The sequence below is a fragment of the Coregonus lavaretus genome (assembly GCF_964263955.1).
Source record: "Coregonus lavaretus genome assembly, chromosome: 38".
NCBI lineage: Eukaryota > Metazoa > Chordata > Actinopteri > Salmoniformes > Salmonidae > Coregonus > Coregonus lavaretus.
The window spans coordinates 6,669,553-6,690,762 of NC_140025.1; the positions used below are offsets into that span (position 1 = coordinate 6,669,553).

Below are 21,210 nucleotides of genomic sequence, written 5' to 3' on the forward strand. Positions count from 1 at the left end.
GCATTCAATTCACTGTAGAACCGTCAGCCAATCTTCATGATATACAAATTAATGGTACTATGCACAACAACACTGATGTTGAAACTTGATGGAAAACATGCATGAAATAAAAAGACCAATCAATTGTAAAAAGTTAACTTTATTGATAACAATAAGGTACATTATCGACAGCCCTCCATCGTCTTTCAGAGAAGGAATCAAACTCCTTCAAAGCACACAAAACAACTAACTACGATCAATTAAGCCAACAAATGATTTCCTGTATTGGTAAAGAATAAACAGTCCTACTTTTTCAGTTACGGTTCCTTAAATGTTTTAATTACATGTACTGAAAGTTAAAGGAGAACAAAAATGCCATACATCACACAGCAAAAAAGCAGAAGCGCTTTTATACACATTCTTCATTAGTATTTACAGCACAAGTGACATGGTAGAATATGCTGGTTTACTATACTGAACAAAAATATAAATACAACGTGCAACAATTTCAAAGATTTGACTGAGTTACAGTTACATATAAGGAAATCAGTCAATTGAAATAAATAAATTAGGCCCTAATCTATGAATTTCACATGACTGTGAATACATATATGCATCTGTTGGTCAAAGATACCTTACAAAAAATGGGCCTCACAATGGGCATTCAAATTGCCATCGATAAAATGCAATTGTGTTCGTTGTCCGTAGCTTATGCCTGCCTGCCCATACCATAAACCCACGGCCACCATGGGGCACTCTGTTCACAAAGTTGACATCAGAAAACCGCTCGCCCACACGACACCATACACGTGGTCTGCGGTTGTGAGGCCGGTTGGCCTTACTGCCAAATTCTCTTAAACGACGTTGGAGGCGAATTATTGTAGAGAAATGAACGTTCAATTCTCTGGCAACAGCTATGTTGGACATTCCTGCAGTCAGCATGCCAATTGCACGCTCCTTCAAAGCTTTCGACATCTGTGGCATTGTGTTGTGTGACAAAACTGCCTTTTATTGTCCCCAGCACAAGGTGCACCTGTGTAATGATCATGGTGTTTAATGAGCTTCTTGATATGCCACACCTGTCAGGTGGATGGATTATCTTGGAAAATGAGAAATGCTCACTAACAGGGATGTGCACAAAATTTAAGAGAAATAAGATTTTTGTGCGTTTGGAAATTTCTGGGATATTTTATTTCAGCTCATGAAACATGGAACCAACACTTTACATGTTGCGTTTATATTTTTGTTCAGTGTAGTTTGGTATCAACCCCAGGTATCAATTTCTATTCATATCTGTATTACATCAGAAATCAAGCAATCATACATACAAATCTTAAACAAGTATAACTTAAAACATACAATAACCACTTCTCGGTATAAATGTTTTTTTGCAAATAAACATGCACAATGCATTTTTTTTTACATTTCTGGCTATTTACCATGTGCATTTACGGTATCTTTCCTCACATACACACTAACGAGTGGCTTGCACCCCAAACAATTAACTTACTAGATGACAAAACATGTGATGCAGCTAAAAGTTCCGCTTGAATCCAATCCTCATCTCAAATAGTACCCTACACATTCTTTTTATATCCACCAAAATGATCCCTTTTCTAAGACACTTTTTTCATTATACCTTAAAGTTGTAAATCCTTCTATTAAATTTGAATCCAGTTAATAATTACATGAATGTGCCATGTTATAAAATTATCATTTGTGTGCATGGTTTGTTTTGATTAGTGTAACTACAGATTCGCCTGGGTTATATTTTAAAACAAGCGCTGACATTTTATGAAACGAGGGATCCTACTGCCAATCAGAATTGAATCGAATATACATGGAGACAGTTAAAGTAAAACAAATACAACAAAAGCTATGTGCAATGTAAACAGTCAAATGTAAAATGCAGTTATGTATACTAGCTAGGCCTACTAAAGTATGAAATGAAAAATAATGAATGTGATGAAAAATCACATCAGCATATTGAAAGACAATTGTTTGGTACTGAACAATATACAATGAAAAGTATCAATACATTTTCACTGCAAAAAACATGTATTCAAGTTGTAAATCTATCTAAGTGTCTTTACACAGCTAGATAAGGCAAAAAAACAAGAAAACATATAACTAACATTCTCCAAAAGTTAAATTCCAAATGAAAGACAAATGAAAAATATATATATATTTTATTGTATTTTTTTGCCCACTGAAGTCCCCCAGCAGACAGTTGATACCTGCTGATGGAAGAATGTGTTTCTTTGCTCAAGGTGCAGTTCCTCTATGATGATCTGATCGAAGTTAAGATGACCTGAGCAAGTTGCTCATCACTGGAATCAGAGGAAGCACAGAAATAATGGTTATGTTATGTTCACAAAAAATACACAAAAAATACATTGTAATTTAAAATAACTTCAAACCCTTCTCAGCAGACCTTTTTCCAAGGGTTCCCTTGCCCTAATCTGCAGGAAAGAAAAGGAGGCCAGAGAGAAGTAAAGAAACAGAGGAGAAGCAAGACCCACCCAGAGAAAAGGTAGGAAAACAGAACAGGAATACTAGATGGATATAGTAGGTAGGCAGTATATATGAAGGTAGTAGATAATATAGGCAGTATATATGAAGGTAGTAGATAATATAGGCAGTATATATGAAGGTAGTAGATAATATAGGCAGTATATATGAAGGTAGTAGATAATATAGGCAGTATATATGAAGGTAGTAGATAATATAGGCAGTATATATGAAGGTAGTAGATAATATAGGCAGTATATATGAAGGTAGTAGATAATATAGGCAGTATATAGGAAGGTAGTAGATAATATAGGCAGTATATATTAAGGTAGTAGATAATATAGGCAGTATATAGGAAGGTAATAGATAATATAGGCAGTATATATGAAGGCTGTAGATAATATAGGCAGTATATATGAAGGTAGTAGATAGTATAGGTAGTATATTGGAGTAGTAGAGAGAGAGAGAGAGAGAGAGAGAGTAGGACTAATGAGATCGTGTAATAACTAGTACTTACCTTGGGGATCAGACTGAGCTCCATGTGCGTTCTTTCCACTTTCTGGGTCTACACCTGAATGGAGAAATACATAAGCATTTACATCGAAGAACATGTTATGTGCCACAGACAACTTTATAGCGGGACCTCTAGACCCTTGTATCTTGCCCTGAGACATGGCTGCCATATAGGCGTCTACAGCCAGGGCAACCTTGTATCCACTACTACACATACTGTACTGTATGTATCCCAGTCCCATTCACTCACCTCCCTGAATCTTGAAACACAGTTTCTTCTTCTGGTAGGCAAAGTAGCTGGAGGCAGCACCAAGAAGGGCCACTCCTATTCCACTCACTATGCCAGCGATCTGACCAGATCCAGCTTCTACATGTACACAACAAAAAGATCCATTGTTGTTGTTGTTGTTTAGTTGTTAAGGTTACCCTAGATGTTTTCTCTCTGATTGATACTTAGAAAAGTCTATTAAAGAAAGTGTGTGTGAGTGAGGCTATTCATGTTGCATAACTTGCCTTTTTTTCAAAAACACATAGGGCTGTAGCCTAGTTTCACACCAATGGAAAACATTTTGGAACTATAACATAATTCCACAAGGTGGTGGTCTAGAGCCTTTTTATGACGGCATCTGGTTGTAATGTGCTGGCAAAGTACGCCCGGGTGGAAAATAGTGCAACAACAGAACACTATGGGGCCGAAACACAAACATTCCAGAGTTTCTCTTTAAAAACATCTTATATATGCCTCACGGCCACTGAAAACTATCCAAAATGCGACAAAAGACATGAAACCATGAAATCTCAGAGAAAGCCACAACCCAGTGATACAGTGAAGGACATAACACACCCAAATCCAAACACACAGAAAGTAACAAAGAAAGCAATATACAATGGGATTACAGGGAACAAAGACTTGAATTTTGATGGATATACCTTACCAACAAGTAAAAACTGGATTTTCCCATAGAGAACCAGTGTGAGTAATAGTGAGTAAAAGGAGGGTTTTATCATAGTGTATCATGCATTGAAACAGGGCGGTGCCCAGGGTAAAAGCTGGATGACACCCCAACCAAAAGTGACTTACTGCTGGAGAATGCAACCTACCGCCTGTGGCTCCAATCATACAGTTCAGACCAATAACCTTCACTCACAGTCACACATGCAAGCTACATTCTTAGAAATAAAAACCATGCTATGTGTTATTGATCCCCTGCAAAACACCATCAATCAGAACACCGTTCCACAGGTTTTATTAACATCTCAAGGAATACAACAGACAAAGAGACGACAATAGCAATGTGTTGATAACTAACCTCTCTGTTGTAACACACACATCGTAAGAAAAAGAGGTAGCCGCACACTTCTAACATGGTAAGACATGTTGTAATGGAAACAAGATATTGCATTTGAATGCAAGTGGCCAAAGAAACATACCCCAATGAAAAAGACAACCTCCAACCTTACAGCAACATTCACCACGATACATAAATAATTTGTAAATACGCAAGATTTAAATTTTTTATGTGTATAACCTACTGGCTTAGCAAATATATCCTTCATTGTTTCAGAATAAGTAATTCACTTAGTAACTAATGGAATATGAGAGAACCGCATGTCAGGTTGTTCTAGAACACATTAGTACAAAACGTGTTGGATCTTTCAACCCAGTGTTGTGAATTTTGGCTATGATAGGAATATGTGCTGACTAGGCCTCTGTGAGGGGCTGTTAGGACTGGGCTGCAAAAAGCCTTAGTAAGTAACAGGCTTAGAGTAACAGTAATGATGGGCATGTTATGATAGGATGGGACACAGGGAAAAATGTCAAACAAAGACCTTCCATGAGTGTCAGACATCTGTTTTACATCTGGACTATGACCCATAATTGTCAAAAATTGTAAACATCGAGGGCTTCTCTAGCCTTTTATATCTTCATTATCTTTGCATTAATTGCCATGTCATCTGGAAAGACTATCACACAAGAAGGAACACACATATGAAACAACTACATGCAATGCATAAGAATGCCTCAAGAACCATACTAACAGTGGAAAATGTGGTTGCCAATGGAAAGTGGCCAAATATGCAGCCCAAAAAAGGGGGGGACAATAAAATAACTTTGATAATATCAAATCAAATCAAATGTTATTTGTCACATGCGCCGAATACAACAGGTGTAGACCTAGGGGTGGGCGATATGAGCTAAAATTCATATCACGATATTTTCCACTGTCCAGACGATATCGATATGATATCACGATATATGACGTAAAAAAATATGAATCACATTTTAATATCCCTTCTTGGTTAAATTATATTAGTTAAGGAAAAATATGTATTTGAACCTTATATAACCAGAAAGAGTGAGGCATTGGACCGTATGGACCTGAAAAGTTTTTATTTGTATTGTGCAAACATGCATTCCGTAAACATGAGGTAGGTAGGCCTATATATATATATATATATATAAATTAGATATTAAGTAAAATTAAATAAAAAATAACAGGAGATAAAGAAAATAAGGTAATTACAAATTCAAATACGTGTGTTTGTTTTGGCTACGGTCCGTAGATATGTAAAAAACTAACCGTTTGAAACTAAACCTTTCAAGCCTCAACCATCAATTATCAACAATATCAACAAATCTTCACTAGAACTTTCTTCACAAGTTCCGTGCCAGGAATACCAGCATGTTGACTGTTTCTGGCTTTAGTGCTGCCCTGTGACATGTCACCACATTGCCCCCAGTGCTGAATGCCCTCTCAGAGGGGGCACTTGTGGCAGGGATGCATAAGTATTTCTTTGCCAGACAACTCACACGTGGAAAATTAGATCCGTGAAATCGCCACCACTCCAAAGGATCAGACTCGCTGTCTGCTGCCGTTGCCAGAATGTAGCTATTCAGCTCTTGCTCAATGATCTGCCTCTCTGAACATGAGGCAGGTGCACTGCTGGTCTGCTTAAAGAAGCTCCCAAGGCTCTTCTTGGGCTTCTTGCCTGATTGATGAGCAGTGGAAGCTTCTTTCTCCCTGTCAGTGTGATCCTCTGCAAGAGACGATTTTCCCAGGGCTGTGTTCTCCACCAGGAGGGCTTCGGTCTCTGAGGCAGCTCTCACCTTAAAAAATGAAAATAATTAAACTTTATTTGTATAGCACCTTTCATACATAAAATGCAGCCCAAAGTGCTTTACATTTGAAGCAATAAAACAAGAACAAATGAATAAATACCTTAATGTCCTCCAGTTTCTCAGCGGACATGTACCTGGTCTTGAACCTTGGATCTAGAAAGGTAGCCATGGAGAGCAGCTCATCTGTTGCAGGGTCAGTGTACTTGTTATTCAAGTAATCAAGAACCTTGATCTTGATCTCTTTGGTCAGTTCTGTATCGTCCTTGCTCAGATTTAGAACCTCTGCATTTAACAGATTGATGACAGGCTTCAAATAGGACACGCTCACATACGCTTCTCCTGACAGGGCATCTGTAAAGTCCTGGAGTGGCTTCAGTGCTGCTGTGACTGATTCCAAGACCTGGATGTCTTGCCAGGTAGGTACAAGGTGCCGTGTCTTTTTGTCCCCTGCCAGGACCTGTGTAATGGCCTTTTCCTGCTCCAGGACTCTTTCCATCATTTTCAGACGAGATCCCCACCTTGTCGGAGATTCTGTGATGAGCTTGTGCAGGGGCAGGCTTAGTTCATTCTGTGCTGTCATCAGGGCCTTCTGCTTTTTCCAGCTGTATGAGAACGTGCTAACCACCTTTTTGCAAACCCCTGTGGCCCGGGAAATCGCACACCCCTGTGGCCCGGGAGCGTTTTGGACACTCCTCTCTGGAAATTGGGAATAAGAAATCAAAATAATAGGGTGAAAAATAATCGAATCACAATACAATAATAATTAATAATAATGCATTTTTATATAGAAATCACAATACAATATAACTTTTAATCTTTGTTTGAGGATTTACGGCATTTACATTCAACTGTTACACATTTTACAAATCTGATGTGCTTAGATTTAGCCTACGGTACATGGCTGATGTGAGCTGTATTTTTTCTTAATAATAAGCATCATACAGGGTAGGCCTAGGCTACAGTCCTGAAACTTACCAATAGCATTGTGCAGCCTGTGTCCGAAACATCCAAGGTTTGCCCACTTGTTCAGCTGCAATGCCTTGATCATGTTCGATCCGCTGTCGGTCGTCATACAAACTTGACGCGACTCTTTTAATCCCCAGGACGACAGTATGTCCCTCAGCCCACCTGCAATTATTTCCCCGGTGTGGTCGTCTGGGAAATAAGACGTCTGTAGGCACTTACTTTTCAGTTTCCAGTCACCGTCTATGTAATGGATTGTGAGGCTTATATAAGGTTCTGTGGTACGACTTGACCATAGATCGGCAGTAGTGGAGAAGAATGGAATGTTATTTATCTCACTGTAAACTCTGTCCCAGCATTCTGTGTAAAGCTGTGGCAGGCATTTTTGGCTAAAATATTTGCGGCTCGGGATCTCATATCTTGGGTCCAGAGTTTGAATCAACTTTCTGAACCCCTCTTTCTCCACAGTTTGAATCGGTACCATGTCCTTCGCTATGTGATTTGTAATCGCAGCTGTGATGTCTATCCATTTTTTGCTCGTCTTCTCATAGCAAGTACCGGCAGCAAATGATGATATAATTGATTGTTGAGTGCGAGTCTGGCTTGTCTTCGGGCGAGCTCCTGGGCTTACTGTCTCACGCATTCTGGTGCATTGTTCATACTCACGGACATGTATGTTTTTTAAGTGATTGAACAGGTTGGTCGTGTTTCCACCTTTTGCTAAGACAACACGACGACACAACTTGCATAGGGTAGTGTTTTGGTCGGGGTCGGAGATTTTAAAGCCAAACCAGTTCCAAACAACAGAGGTGCCCCCTTTCTTCTTAACCAATTTATCCTCCTGCTCTTGAGCAACATCAATTTCTGTGTTTTCGCTCATCCTGGATTGTAAAGTTTTCCCCCAATAGTTAACCTGCCTCCTAACTGCAGCTGCCTGCACACTTCTTTGTTGCTAGCACTACATGCGTGCAACAAGTGCATGCGACGTGCGCTCATAAAAATAGGTCAACATATTAACATACATTCTTTTATTCGTAAGAACCAAGAAAGGTTGGATAAAAAAAAAAAAAAAAAGATGTAGCTACTTAGTACTATCACTCAGTTGAAATTTGGAACAAAAAAATATTGATGCAAAATTCGAATTTATGAATTCTGAATAAATCGCGGTATCCATGATATTGCTAAATCCATATCATGGCGCGGCACAATACCGGTTTTTACTATCAAACCGGTATATCGCCCACTCCTATATAGACCTTACCGTGAAATGCTTACTTACAAGCCCTTAACCAACAATGCAGTTACCACTATCTTTAGGCTTATAGCTGTAACATTTTACAAAACAGAATCCCATAAGCTCAACACACAGGAATGATTCAGAAACTGTGACTTCAGAAAATAAAGAAAAGAGTGGGTGTGTCAAAGAGGGGATGAGAACACACCCACTCCTTAAGGGATAAAACCTCTGAACTTTGTACTAACTCTAACTCTAACCCAGTGAAAACTGGAGCCTACATTCAGAAGAAAAGGTGCTCTCTAGAACCTAAAAGAGTTATTCGGCTGTCCTATAGGAGAACCCCATTTGGTTCAAGGTAGAACCCTTTTGGGCTCCATGTAGAACCCTTTCCACAGAGAGTTCTACATGGAACCCAAAAGGGTTATCCTATAGGGACAGCCGAATAACCCTTTTGGAACCATTTTTTACTAAGACTGTACCAACCATTTCTTTGTAAGATCAGCCCTAAGAGGTGTTTTAAAGCACCTCAAACTAACACCATGTAAACAACTAATCAGAACACTCCCTCAGATCTGAGCACCAATCAGAACATAGGTGGATAGATGACTTCCTGATTCCCGAAAGTCACTGGGGGCTCATTCATTGGCCCACATCCAAAAGCTCCATGGCCTTCTCTAACAGAGGCACCACTGCTTGCTTTATGTTGGATATCCAAACATGGACGCCCTCTGGCATGTTAGCATCTAGCATCTTCAGGAATTGGCCCCACAGTAGGTCTAGATCTGCAACGACACAGAACCGTTCCTGGGTTTTAGGCTATGGCCAATAGTCTGCACTCAATCAAGCCAATCAGAGTTAATTCCCCTTTATATCCCAAACCAATAGTTCCCAATGTTCCCATAAAGCTTACTGTACTTATTTACCCAGAAGAGGAATTATATTTCTTGCTACTTAGGAATAAATTGCCATCCTCAAGCCTCCACTTGCACTATTTGATCAGGGAATAGCATGTTTCAACACATTTAGTTTGATAGACCTCCTCCGATCAGCGCTGCCCTTTTCATTTGTTTTATTAATCATTGTCAGTATCTGTGCTGTGTTCGGATTGAAACAGGAAGTATAGAACAACATACTCCGACCTTGAGGAGCACACAATAAAACCAGGGAAACAATCAGCCAACTTCCTCTGAGACAAGAAATGGATATGACTATAAAAGCCCGGATGTAGTCCCTCGAGATGTATGGGAAGAATTCCCTGTGACTGAAATGATTCATACTGCAGGCCTTTGACATCATGGTAAAGATGAGTGGTAAGAGTTCATAGAAAGGAGTTGGTGTGGCTAAAGTGGGCGAATACAAACTCTAAAGATTCCACCTAAATCTGGCGCGAATTAGGCTGAGAAATAGCCATTCAACTTGACAAACGGCACCCCATATATTCCTCCTCTGAGACGCTTGATAATTAACATGATTTATTATAGAAATAAATGGATTGATTGTTTTACCTTGAGGTTGATCTGCTGGAGCACCACCTCCTCCTGAAGAGGGAAAAAGAAAGTAAAAAAAATAAGCAATAAATCCATAACTTTGGTACTTTGATTTTGCAGCATTACTGTTTTGAATCATTTTACGAGCAGCACGCAAGAACTTTAGACAAACTTCACGCTATAAATGGCGTACCATTGGGATCTGAGGCTGGGTCAGCGGCACGTGCTATAGATTGAAAACAAAACAGATCGAAGTGAGATACACTTCTACTCTCTCTTAGTATCTGTAGTATATACTTACATTTACATTTACATTTTAGTTATTTAGCAGACGCTCTTATCCAGAGCGACTTATAGTTAGTGAGTGCATACATTTTCATACTGGTCCTCCGTGGGAATCAAACCCACAACCCTGGCATTGCAAGCGCCATGCTCTACCAACTGAGCTACACGGGACATACTAATGTTTACATATCTTGCATTACTCGTCTCATATGTATATACTGTATTCTATACTATCGTAATAATATTTACATATCTTGCATTACCCATCTCATATGTATATACTGTATTCTATACTATCTATTGCATCTTAGCCTATGCCGCTCTGACAATGACATTCCTCATCCATATATTTATATATTCTTATTCCATTCCATTACTTAGATTTGTGTGAGTTAGATATTTGTTGTGGAACTGTTAGATATCACTTGCTAGATATTACTGACTGTCGGAACTAGAAGCACAAGCATTTCGCTACACTCGCAATAACATCTGCTAACCATGTGTATGTGACCAATACATTTGATTTGATTTTGATTTCATTTGAGGAGTATGTGAGATTTGTGGCTGTGAACACAACTCCAAGTGCAATGACAACAAGGGAAGTGGAAGAAGCATCGGCAACGCTAAGAGAGGTGAGAAATGCTATTCAGAGAGGGTGTTAGGAGACATGCCACGCATTTACCCCTATAGCAAATTACCTGTGTGTAATTGGACAGTTAGTCCTAAGGGAAAAAAACATTATTTTGCCCCATGTAGCCTTAGCTCACGTTCTAGACATACTGTACATACAAGTAGCTAGTTAGGCCCGTGTGTGCTATTTACATGTACGTGTAAATGCTCATGAAGACTTCAGAGATTTACTGTATAAAGACTTCATAGAGTTGGTAAAATATTTCCAGATTCCTTTCAACATGTCTTTAGCTTTCTAAAGCTCTCTTCCAAAGGGGCTCTAGTCGTTAACTGTGAGGGCTGAAACCTTCCCCTTACAGTGAGTTTAATGACAGGTTATTTCAGTTTGTTTCCAGCTCCTCTGGACTCTCCACAGTATCATGCAGGATAGCATCAGACTAACAGGCATATGGCACTAATTACATTGGTAACCATGAGGGGTTTTCTCTTCCCTGTTTCTGCTTTTTGTCTCTCTTTTGTAAAGAACAAATAATTACTTCCATTCTAAGTGACTAAGAGGAAAAAGAGAAAGGAAATGCGTATACAGTTTTAAGACAGAACGGTTCTGTTTCAGTCCACAGTGAATTTAGCACTGCAATTAATTTTTATATGGCAACAATGGACCATTTATGTCGGGTCCCCAGCCTCCCCGACATACTCTATTGTGTGTATCTTGACTTATGCTAGTCTGATTAGAAATTACTCTCCCTCAACAGTAAGATTGCAGGCCTACTGTTGGAAGTCAAACCCATTAACTAATTTGTTAGAACAGAACCCTTTGTCTTGCCTGGGACACTACTTCTATAGTTATGTTCATAACAGAAATAACTTATGTTCATAACAGAAATAACTTATGTTCATTACAGAAATAACTTATGTTCATAACAGAAATAACTTATGTTCATAACAGAAACTCAATAATAAAAGCCCTAAATGTCCTACCTCCTCCTCCACCTCCCTTGCCGGGATCAGGCTTGTAGCCACCGTCATTGCTCACATCAAACAGGTCATTGTCTCCTAAGGATCCGCCACCTTCCAGATGAAAACAGTATAGCAACAGGTGAGTCATTAAATCATTATATTTATCCAGGATAGTCTAGTCAGTAACAATTACCACTGCTTTCCAGGGAGTCCTGGGAGTCCATAATAACAATACACAGTAGCACACACATAGTATATGATCGCGAAACAGAGGAAATAAAGGGATACATCCAAACGCTTAGTACCGGTGCCTCCGTCTTTAGGTGGAACAACAGCTGGTTTATCCGGTACGGGATCTATGGATGATAGACATTAGAGAACAAGGAAGAGGAGTGGGAAGAGGACCATTATTTATATTACATTATAACACGTTATATTAACATTTTAATATGTTTTCACACTGTGAAGCATGCCACTAGTCCCTCATACCATTTCGTCCGACATTGGATGTGAAAACATCAGCACCTACAATCACTTAAGCTCTTAAGTGAAAGTGACAGTGTCGTTTAGCAGGTTTTGAAAGCTCAAGAGGCCCAGCTTCTTATTAAGAGAGGTGAGAGTGTGAGAGTCACTGGAGGGAAAGCAGAGGGAAACTCCTTTACATACCTAGCCATCACCATGTCTCAAGACATCTCAAGACAAAAGGTGATGGCTTGGTATGTAAAGGCTGCTGAGGAAAAGCTAAATAATAGATAGCAGTGGGTACCATTCATCACAAGCCTGGTTGATTGCTTGATTGAATGATTGATTCATTGTTTGTTTGTTTGATTGATTGATTGATTGGGTTAAGTTAACAGGGAGGGAGGGACAAAGCGAGAATCCCCAATATAGACCTGCACCAAATAGAAATAGTTCTTCCCAAGACAGAGCAACTAACAATAACTTTGACTTTACCTGGACCCAAGGCATCAGACAGGTCAAAACCCATCCCATCTATGAAGGGAAAATATAACAGAAAACATATGGATTCTATGATTGTATAATTTACAGTCGCAGACATCTCCCATCTTGAGGTCAATACTAGGTTTGCTTTAGGTATGATCAGAACCAGGGCCTAAAAGTAACTGTTTGGTCTGCAGCCACTGTGGCAGGTAGATGAAAAAATCTACCAGCCACTCAGATGTTTTACCAGCCAAAACATTTTACAATAAAACAATTTAAAAAATAAACGGATGACCATGCTTTGTAATGTTTTTAAAACAAGAAATGTATTTGTAAGAGGTAATGTGGTATATTTGTGGAGACTCTTATCTCCCTCACTAACTTTAAGCATCAGTTGTCAGAGCACCTTACCGATCACTGCACCTGTACACAACCCATCTGAAATTAGCCCACCCAACTACCTCATCCCCATATTGTTATTTATTTTGCTCATTTGCACCCCAGTATCTCTATTTGCACATCATCTCTTGCACATCTATCATTCCAGTGTTAATACTAATTGTAATTATTTTGCACTATGGCCTATTTATTTCCTTACCTCCATAACTTGCTACATTTGCACACAGTGTATATATATTTTCTGTTGTATTTTTGACTTTATGTTATGTTTTACCCCATATGTAACTCTGTGTTGTTGTTTTTATCGCACTGCTTTGCTTTATCTTGGCCAGGTCGCAGTTGTAAATGAGAACTTGTTCTCAACTGGCTTACCTGGTTAAATAAAGGTTAAATAAATCAAATCAAATAAAATATTGCTCAATTTCATTCAATTTTAACCAAAATATTAGATGAGACAAAATGTTCAGCTGCCCCTTTAAGGGAGGTTACCTTGGTAACGGGGCCACTCCAGTTGTGTCATGTGTGTCTGTGTGTGTGAGATTTGGGATCTAACTAGGGCTATCAGTTGAAGTAGCAGCCTCAAACTAAAGTTGAAAAACAACCGAGCTTGTGAACAAAACAATGTAAATAGCCAAGAAACACGAGGACAACATCTCACTTTGTAGCCTTTCGAGTAAATTAGACCAACTTTTATGCCTGTGCGCAGCGCCTCCAAAAATGAATCTATTAGCACTTCGCTCTGAGTGCACAGCTCTCCTGCCAGGCAGTGTTACTGCGTGAGGTGGGATATAGGATTCGTACTTCTTTCTGCGATTAGCAGCTATGAAACAAAACAGCAGAAATATTTTGAAAACAGCTACTGCAGCATTTTCTGGCAATAAATCACAACAATGTGCTCATACTTGACTTTTGACTATTTCTATTCACAAATGTAATGCTCGCACTGTAGAGACCTGCAAATTGAACACCGTGGCTGGTGAAATAGACATTCTTCCCCCCAATACCTAAATCTACCCGCATTTGGCGGGTGTTAACTTTATGCCCTGATCAGAACGTCTTACTGTGTTCAATAATCTGATAGCTAGATTCCTGATTCCAAATAGTATGGATGCTGTAATTACAAGTGATGAGTGTTACTTCAGCTGGTTGAGTTAATTTACTTACCTCCAGCTGGTTTTTTGGGATCTACAGGTGCGGGAGGAGGGGCAGGTTTGGGATCTGGAAAGGACATCAAGTATATCAACTATAAGAGCATTGTATTCCACATTGGGCAAATAATTGGACAACATATTTAGTTAAGAACACATTAAATAAACACATTGATGTATCCAGAAGATCTAAATCATCTGAGAGAACAGAAAGAAAAGCTTAGTTGAAATGCATGTGAGCTATACATTTATTTAACATTTGTCAGCCATAGATGCCTTACCAGTTCCACCTTCTTTAGGAGGGATCCCAGCTGGTTTCTCAGGCTCTAAGGGGAGAAAGGGTGAATCAAGGAAGATGGATTAAAAAAGCCTAAACTTTAAACTATAATTCCCAGGCTTTTCACCTTTCAGTCTACTACTTTAAAGCCAGGAAAGGAAAAATTATTCTAAATATAGCAGAATAGAATAAGGTGATCCAGGTTGCGATTTGCTGAAAGTTGTGACTGGTTGAATATAACTGAATACAACAGCAGTATAACTATACAATTTGATGCAGTTATAAATGTATCACCCAAATCGCAAACTGGATAAACTCTTAAAGCAAATCAGTGAAAAAGAAATCAGAGACAAGGAATGATCCAATCTTATTATCCCAGCACCAACGAGCTGATGAGAGACTTAACACAGCTACCTGTTGATTGAGAAGAGTAACCAAATGTAAGTCTGATATATAGAATGGTAAAGAGGAAAACCCAACACCAGCTTAGACATTTACATTTACATTTTACATTTTAGTCATTTAGCAGACGCTCTTAACCAGAGCGACTTACAGGAGCAATTAGGGTTAAGTGCCTTGCTCAAGGGCACATTAACGTCATTTAGCAGACGCTCTTAGCCAGAGCGACTCACAAATTGGTGCGTTCACCCTATAGCCAGTGGGATAACCACTTTACAATTTGGGGGGGGGGGGGGGGTTAGAAGGAATACTTTAGCCTATCCCAGGTATTCCTTAAAGAGGTGGGGTTTCAAATGTCTCCGGAAGGTGGTGAGTGACTCCGCTGTCCTGGCGTCGTGAGGGAGCTTGTTCCACCATTGGGGTGCCAGAGCAGCGAACAGTTTTGACTGGGCTGAGGGGGAGCTGTGCTTCCGCAGAGGAAGGGGAGCCAGCAGGCCAGAGGTGGATGAACGCAATGTCCTCGTTTGGGTGTAGGGACTGATCAGAGCCTGAAGGTACAGGGGTGCCGTTCCCCTCACTGCTCCAAAGGCAAGCACCATGGTCTTGTAGCGGACAAAGAGGGACCCATCAACATCTATTAATGTGTCATTTTACCTTCTGGACCAAGAGCATCTAATAGATCAAATCCACCGCCTGGAGATGAAGTAATGTAATGACATGTATTTATGCTTAGTACATTATTATAACACTTTGTCAACACAGAAGAATCTGGTCATGTAGAGGGGTATTTTAAGAAGTGTGACAACATGGGGATGGAAAGATAACACAGAGAAGGCTGAATTCCTAAGACTACACAAAGGAAATCCTAATATTCAGTTGGTAAGAGTCCCTTCGGGGGCTGGGCCACCCTACAGTCACATTCTGTGCTCATATTCTGTTTCTTTAGAGTGGTTATTGATGTGGTTCATGTTGAGTCATATGAGTTGGGACTTATGAGTTGTCTATGTTCCCTTGCTAGTGGCTTCTTGCTGACTTCCACTGTGTTATATTATGTGACTGGTTTCCCTACCTGGACTGGGATCCTTTGCAGGTTGCTTTGGCTGTTTTGGAATAGTAGTTGGTATAGGGTCATCTAAAACAAAGAGAGAGTTTTTTTTGGCCTTTCATAAAATCATTAATCACATTTAATCTATAAGGCTGGAAATGTCACATTATATTAACAAAAAAAAAACAGTATTATAATAACAGGATCATCATGTGTTACAAGTATTAATACTAAAATTGTCATTTCTAATCATATATAAAATATTTTCAGAAGGCCTACATTATATTTGGACATGAACTCCTGTTTAATAATAACTAATTAACCAATTTGCATTATGCAAAATGCATTCAATTGGATCAGAGCCAGACAGCGCTGTGAGCAGCGCTACAAAATAGGCAGAGGAGGAAGACGTACCACCTGAATATGGTGAGGAACAGCCATTACACCTGTTTCATCAGTATAAACTACATCTACAGTAGGCTTATCTAGCAACAGACATAAAAAAAAAAAAGATCAAGAAACTTACCAGAATCAAAGGCATCAGAAAGATCAAAGTCTGTGGGACAAAGATGAATTACTATTGGTCAGCCACATTGTCCAAGACAATGCCAACACACCCACAACAATTGCTGTCAACCCATCTTAATTAGCACCACCTTGTACTCAACTTTAACTGTGTGCTAAAAAAGTTCAATGGAACCACCAGTTGCTATGTGTGTGACTTTGATATTGTGATAGTGTTTGTGCTACTTAACAGCAGGTAGTACATCCTGTATTGGTTGCCTGGTGAGGTTTTGTTATGAGGGAACTGGCCTTGCCTGGCATGCAGTCTGTTGCCACTACAGACAGTTGCGGTTTGAAGGTTTGAATGACTCATAGGCAGCTGAAACCGGAGAGCTGTCTCCTAGAACACTCTACTTTCTCTACTCTGCCTTTGCTGTAGTTAAACCGTTGGGAATTAACCAAGCTAAGACTGAACTAGCACACTAACTAATTAACTAATTACCTAATTATTCAACCCACTTAAAATAGAGGCCTCCCAGTTTGAAAACATTTGCTTACTGCGTCTGAACCTTTGACTGTATAAGAATAAGGTCTCAAGTGAAACTGAGCAGAAAACTCAGATAGTTGCTTATTACACTGTAAAACCAAGTGTTTAGGATCTGAACACATAACTAAACTAACACTTTTCTGAAAAACTTTTTAACACGCGTCAAGGCATTTAGACTTTCAATGAAAACACGTCACAGTGTTTAGATTGTAAATAACAGAACATGTTTATGCATTGTAACACTTTTTAAACACATGAACACGTTTATTCAGCACAAGGCGTTTAGGTTTAAACACTAAACACTGGGGGTGTATGGAAAATGTATGCACTCACTAACTGTAAGTCGCTCTGGATAAGAGCGTCTGCTAAATGACTAAAATGTAAATGTCAAATGTGTTGTTTTAACACTAGGGAGTAAAGCTGTATTTGCATATTTCCCAGCATGCCTTTCGAGTGAATGTGAGAAATGCCCACCCATGACTGTGTTTGTTAGTGACAGAGACATGGTTGTTGCAATCATTTCTAATCCTGAAACCTTCACATTTTACATTTACATTTTAGTCATTTAGCAGACGCTCTTATCCTTCACCAAGTGACTGCCTAAATTAATGCGTTTCAATTACAATTCAACCCTTTATGACCACATATTATACATTGAGTGTACAAAACATTAGGAACACCTGCTCTTTCCATGACATAGATTGACCAGGTGAATTCAGGTGAAAACTATGATCCCTTATTGATGTCACGTATTCAATCCACTTCAATCAGTGTAGATGAAGGGGAGGAGAACTGTTAAAGAAGGGTTTTTAAGCCTTGAAACAATTGAGACATGGATTATGTATGTGTGCCATTCAGAGGGTGAAATGGCAAGACAAAAAGGGGGTCCAACTCAATAATACGAAAGGTGCTCCTAATGTTTTGTACACTCATTGTACATTTCAAAAGACCTTTTGTTATGACCTAGTTATCTTCAACATTGTAGTCTGAAAATCTTGGCTTATGTGCCACATCAGACCTGCAAGGCACAATACGCTGGTTTGTAATGTGATTAGTAATTCCTATCAGAATCCAGCCAGAGGGAGGATATCCAAGAATTTGAATATTTTATCACCCACAACCTGCACTCAGAATGACTGCTACGGTGAAGGACTTCATAAACAAGACAACCTAAACCAGTGGTTCCCAACCAGGGGTACTAGGACCTACTTGGCCTATCCACAGGGGGTACTTGAGAAGACTCATGAGACCATCGGCCTACTGGTAAAATACTCTTGAGGGCTAATCAGGGCTACTCCTGGCAGAGCAAATTCTGTTGATGGTACAGTAACCAAAAATTACTGGGAACCACTGACCTAAACCATCTAAACTAGAACAACCATCTCAGTAACGGGTGCAATAAATCCAACCCCTCACAGATTGGATTAGTTATTTTTTTTATTAAGTTATTTATCTTTGTATAGTATAACAAAAATCTATGTGTATGAGGAAACAGATTTTTAAACAAACTATTCTAAAAATCAACCTGCAACAAAGCATGCTGGTAAATATGATAATGAGGCCCCTCCCATGTCTTTTTCACTCAGAGCAAGTTAACAGAAATTAACTCAACACAGTCAAGTAACAACAACACGTGATTGAAAAGATTTCTTGAATCAAATGTCCTGACCAGTATGGTGAAAGACATTCCTAACACTGATCTGAATAAAAGGCATGGAAAGACACATCAATTTCTAATTACTAAATGCACTCTAAACAGGATGATGGGAAAGTAAACAGTAGTGTTTAAAATCAGAATACTTAAGAGATTGATGCGTTCTCCTGGTTGGAAATTGACTGGAAAAAGCTGACTATCATGTTTAATCTTGCATTCTAAATACCTTTGTTTAAGATGAGAAACCTTATTCGCTAATCTAAATGCCTAATGTTTAAGGTGTAAACACTGACATTTAGGTTATCAACGTGTCATGGTTTTACAGTGTACTTTCAGAAGAAAGACCAACAAACTATTAACTGTATCAACTAAGTAAATATAACCCACTTGTACTAATTATTTTCACTGTGTACTGGGCACTTGAGGCAATGATGGGGTAGTATAAAACAGTCTTTCATCAGTTCAGTCTGGCTTTTAAATCTAGGCATCACATGTCATCATGAAGACAGCGTGCCCATCTGGGTAGGGGTTTGGGGCTGCATGCTTGTCTCACACAGGAAGCCAAGCGACACAGCCAGTCACAGGACGGGAAATATATTTAGAATGTTATGTTCATTGGGTGTTGAGTATAACTCACAGAGGAGCTATAAGGCTAAAAAGTGTTTCAAAGTCCAATATCTTATAGGCCTACATATGTATGATCTTAATTTGAGCCAGTTTTCTACAGCAGGAAAATAATCCTGCAGCAACAGGAAATGTGAATTATTATGTGGATTAGAAGGAAAATAAAGTCTGAAATTTCAAAGTGGAAATTACAAACTTCAGAAGCCTTTTTAAACCTTAAATACACTACAAGTTTAACATTTCCTGCATTGCAGTTTGAGATTTTAAAAGGCTTATTGGAGCTACTTTTTATCTGTATTATTTTTCAACTGACACACCACTACAGAGAGCCTACAAAGAAAATAAAGTTGGCAGAGGGGGCCTTGGCTTGAAAGTGTCTTTAAAGAAGAAAAACTTCAGCGAGAAGAGTTGTTAGTATGCAGTACGGGGAACTGTGTTCTGCAAACCACCCTTACCTTTCAGCAATTAAATCCTGCTAGAAAACAAAACACTCTCTCTGTGCCTTTCACACTTGCTTTTCAAAGTTGTGCCCAGTTGTGCCAGTTAGCATTGCATGCACATGTGCTTCCCTATGAGCCAAAGACACTACCCTGACTATAAAGGGCAGACTAGACCCACCCTTGAGTCATATACTACCACACTAAGATGAGTCAGAACTCTTCTGAGAGCTGTGATTATAAAACTGTACAAGAAGTACACAAGCGTTGTAGTAGCCTACACGTTTGTAACAGTGTTATACTGCCTTGCTGTTACGGTAACCGCATGTCATTCTCAGCTGTGCAACTAAAAACTGCACGGATGAGTGGGATGGGAAACAAATGCATGCAACAGCCACGTGCCCTAACCCAAATAGACATAGCACATAACATGGGGGAGGGGGGCGCAGACATGGGAGTTTCCCAGGCTATTTTCTTGTCTAAATCTATAAACGTATTTCTACTACTTCTAGGCCAATCTTGTGTGTACCTTGTCCAAAGGATAGGCCTAAGCTAGACGTATAACTTTAAATAGGCCTACGTTAACATCAACATAACAACAACAAAAACAACAAGTAAACAACAATAGTCCTGATCGTTATTATCATCATATTATTATCATTATCATAATAGCTATTCATAATAGGCCTAATAATGGGTTAGTTATGTATCTTGAGTGGAAAAAAACCTTACCTTGTGTTTTCGTCCCTATAGCCAGAGTTACAAGCAAGGCAATCCATAAGCAAGATTTCATGTCTGCTGAATAGGAAAAAAACTTTTTTTTTTTCCTGAATTATCCGATGCTGGATCGATATGGCTATTCTGTCAAAATAAATCGGTAACTTTAGGGTGTGTCAATGTGCGGTGCTGTCCTTCTTGCCTACCAGAACTCGAGTGTTCTCCAGTTACAAATTGGCAGTCAAATTTCCAACACGAATGAAGAGCAGTCAGGGTGGGCGTGGTGTGGTAACTTCATAAAATAAAGGCGTTACCCTGGCCGCTCATGACGTCACAGCCTCCATAACTTACTACATTCGCACACACTGTATATATATTTTCTGTTGTATTTTTGACTTTATGTTTTGTTTACCCCATATGTAACTCTGTGTTGTTGTTTTTATCGCACTGCTTTGCTTTATCTTGGTCGCAGTTGTAAATGAGAACTTGTTCTCAACTGGTTTACCTGGTTAAATAAAGGAGAAATAAAAAATTTAAAAATACTTTCAAAATCTTAGCTAGCAGTCATCATCATGAATCAAGTCAACAATCTACTGGTAAATCCTTTTTAATCCTTGTCATATGAAGATAAATAATGAAGAGAATGTATAGATAAAACGTATCCGTGTTCATCGGCCAATGGACATAAACATTACACAACAAATTGGAAATCACAAATTCAACAGTGAGTGGTTTGGAAGGAATCAGTGGCTAACTGTAAGCATTGCAAAGCAATCACTAGCCTGCTATTCAGTGGAGTGGCTGCGTGGTCCCACATCTGGGATTAAGGGT

The 21,210-nt window shown here is 39.2% G+C and overlaps 1 protein-coding gene across 19 annotated transcripts; it reads right to left on the reverse strand.

The window, feature by feature from the left end:
- Positions 1–121: 121 nt before the first annotated feature.
- LOC311112228 (CD99 antigen-like protein 2) lies at positions 122–20,657 on the reverse strand. Of its 19 annotated transcripts, none has more exons than XM_084155257.1 (15): positions 20,586–20,657; positions 20,395–20,460; positions 16,423–16,452; positions 15,921–15,983; positions 15,506–15,544; positions 14,457–14,501; positions 14,192–14,245; positions 12,641–12,679; positions 11,992–12,042; positions 11,708–11,797; positions 10,005–10,037; positions 9,830–9,862; positions 3,254–3,370; positions 3,008–3,061; positions 122–2,309 (listed from the first exon to the last, which is right to left on the reverse strand). In XM_084155257.1, the coding sequence occupies exons 2-15, from the start codon at positions 20,453–20,455 to the stop codon at positions 2,281–2,283; spliced, it is 738 nt and encodes a 245-aa protein (XP_084011383.1). In that variant the 5' UTR covers positions 20,456–20,460; positions 20,586–20,657; the 3' UTR covers positions 122–2,280. The 19 variants fall into 19 exon arrangements, 18 of the variants coding, with proteins under 18 accessions (XP_084011383.1, XP_084011384.1, XP_084011373.1 ...); XM_084155258.1 differs by having other exon boundaries at positions 20,395–20,457; positions 20,586–20,642; XM_084155247.1 differs by lacking the exon at positions 20,586–20,657 and having other exon boundaries at positions 20,395–20,544.
- Between the last annotated feature and the right edge of the window lie 553 nt (positions 20,658–21,210).

What these genes read in the sequence shown, in the direction of transcription:
- LOC311112228 (XM_084155257.1), bottom strand. Translation starts at nt 20,455, where the DNA reads ATGAAATCTTGCTTATGGATTGCCTTGCTTGTAACTCTGGCTATAGGG. An exon ending in TCCCAAAAAACCAGCTGGAG is followed by an intron (nt 12,680 to 14,191) that starts GTAAGTAAATTA and finishes TTCCCTTCATAG; the next exon opens with ATGGGATGGGTTTTGACCTG. An exon ending in CCCAGCCTCAGATCCCAATG is followed by an intron (nt 9,863 to 10,004) that starts GTACGCCATTTA and finishes TTCCCTCTTCAG; the next exon opens with GAGGAGGTGGTGCTCCAGCA.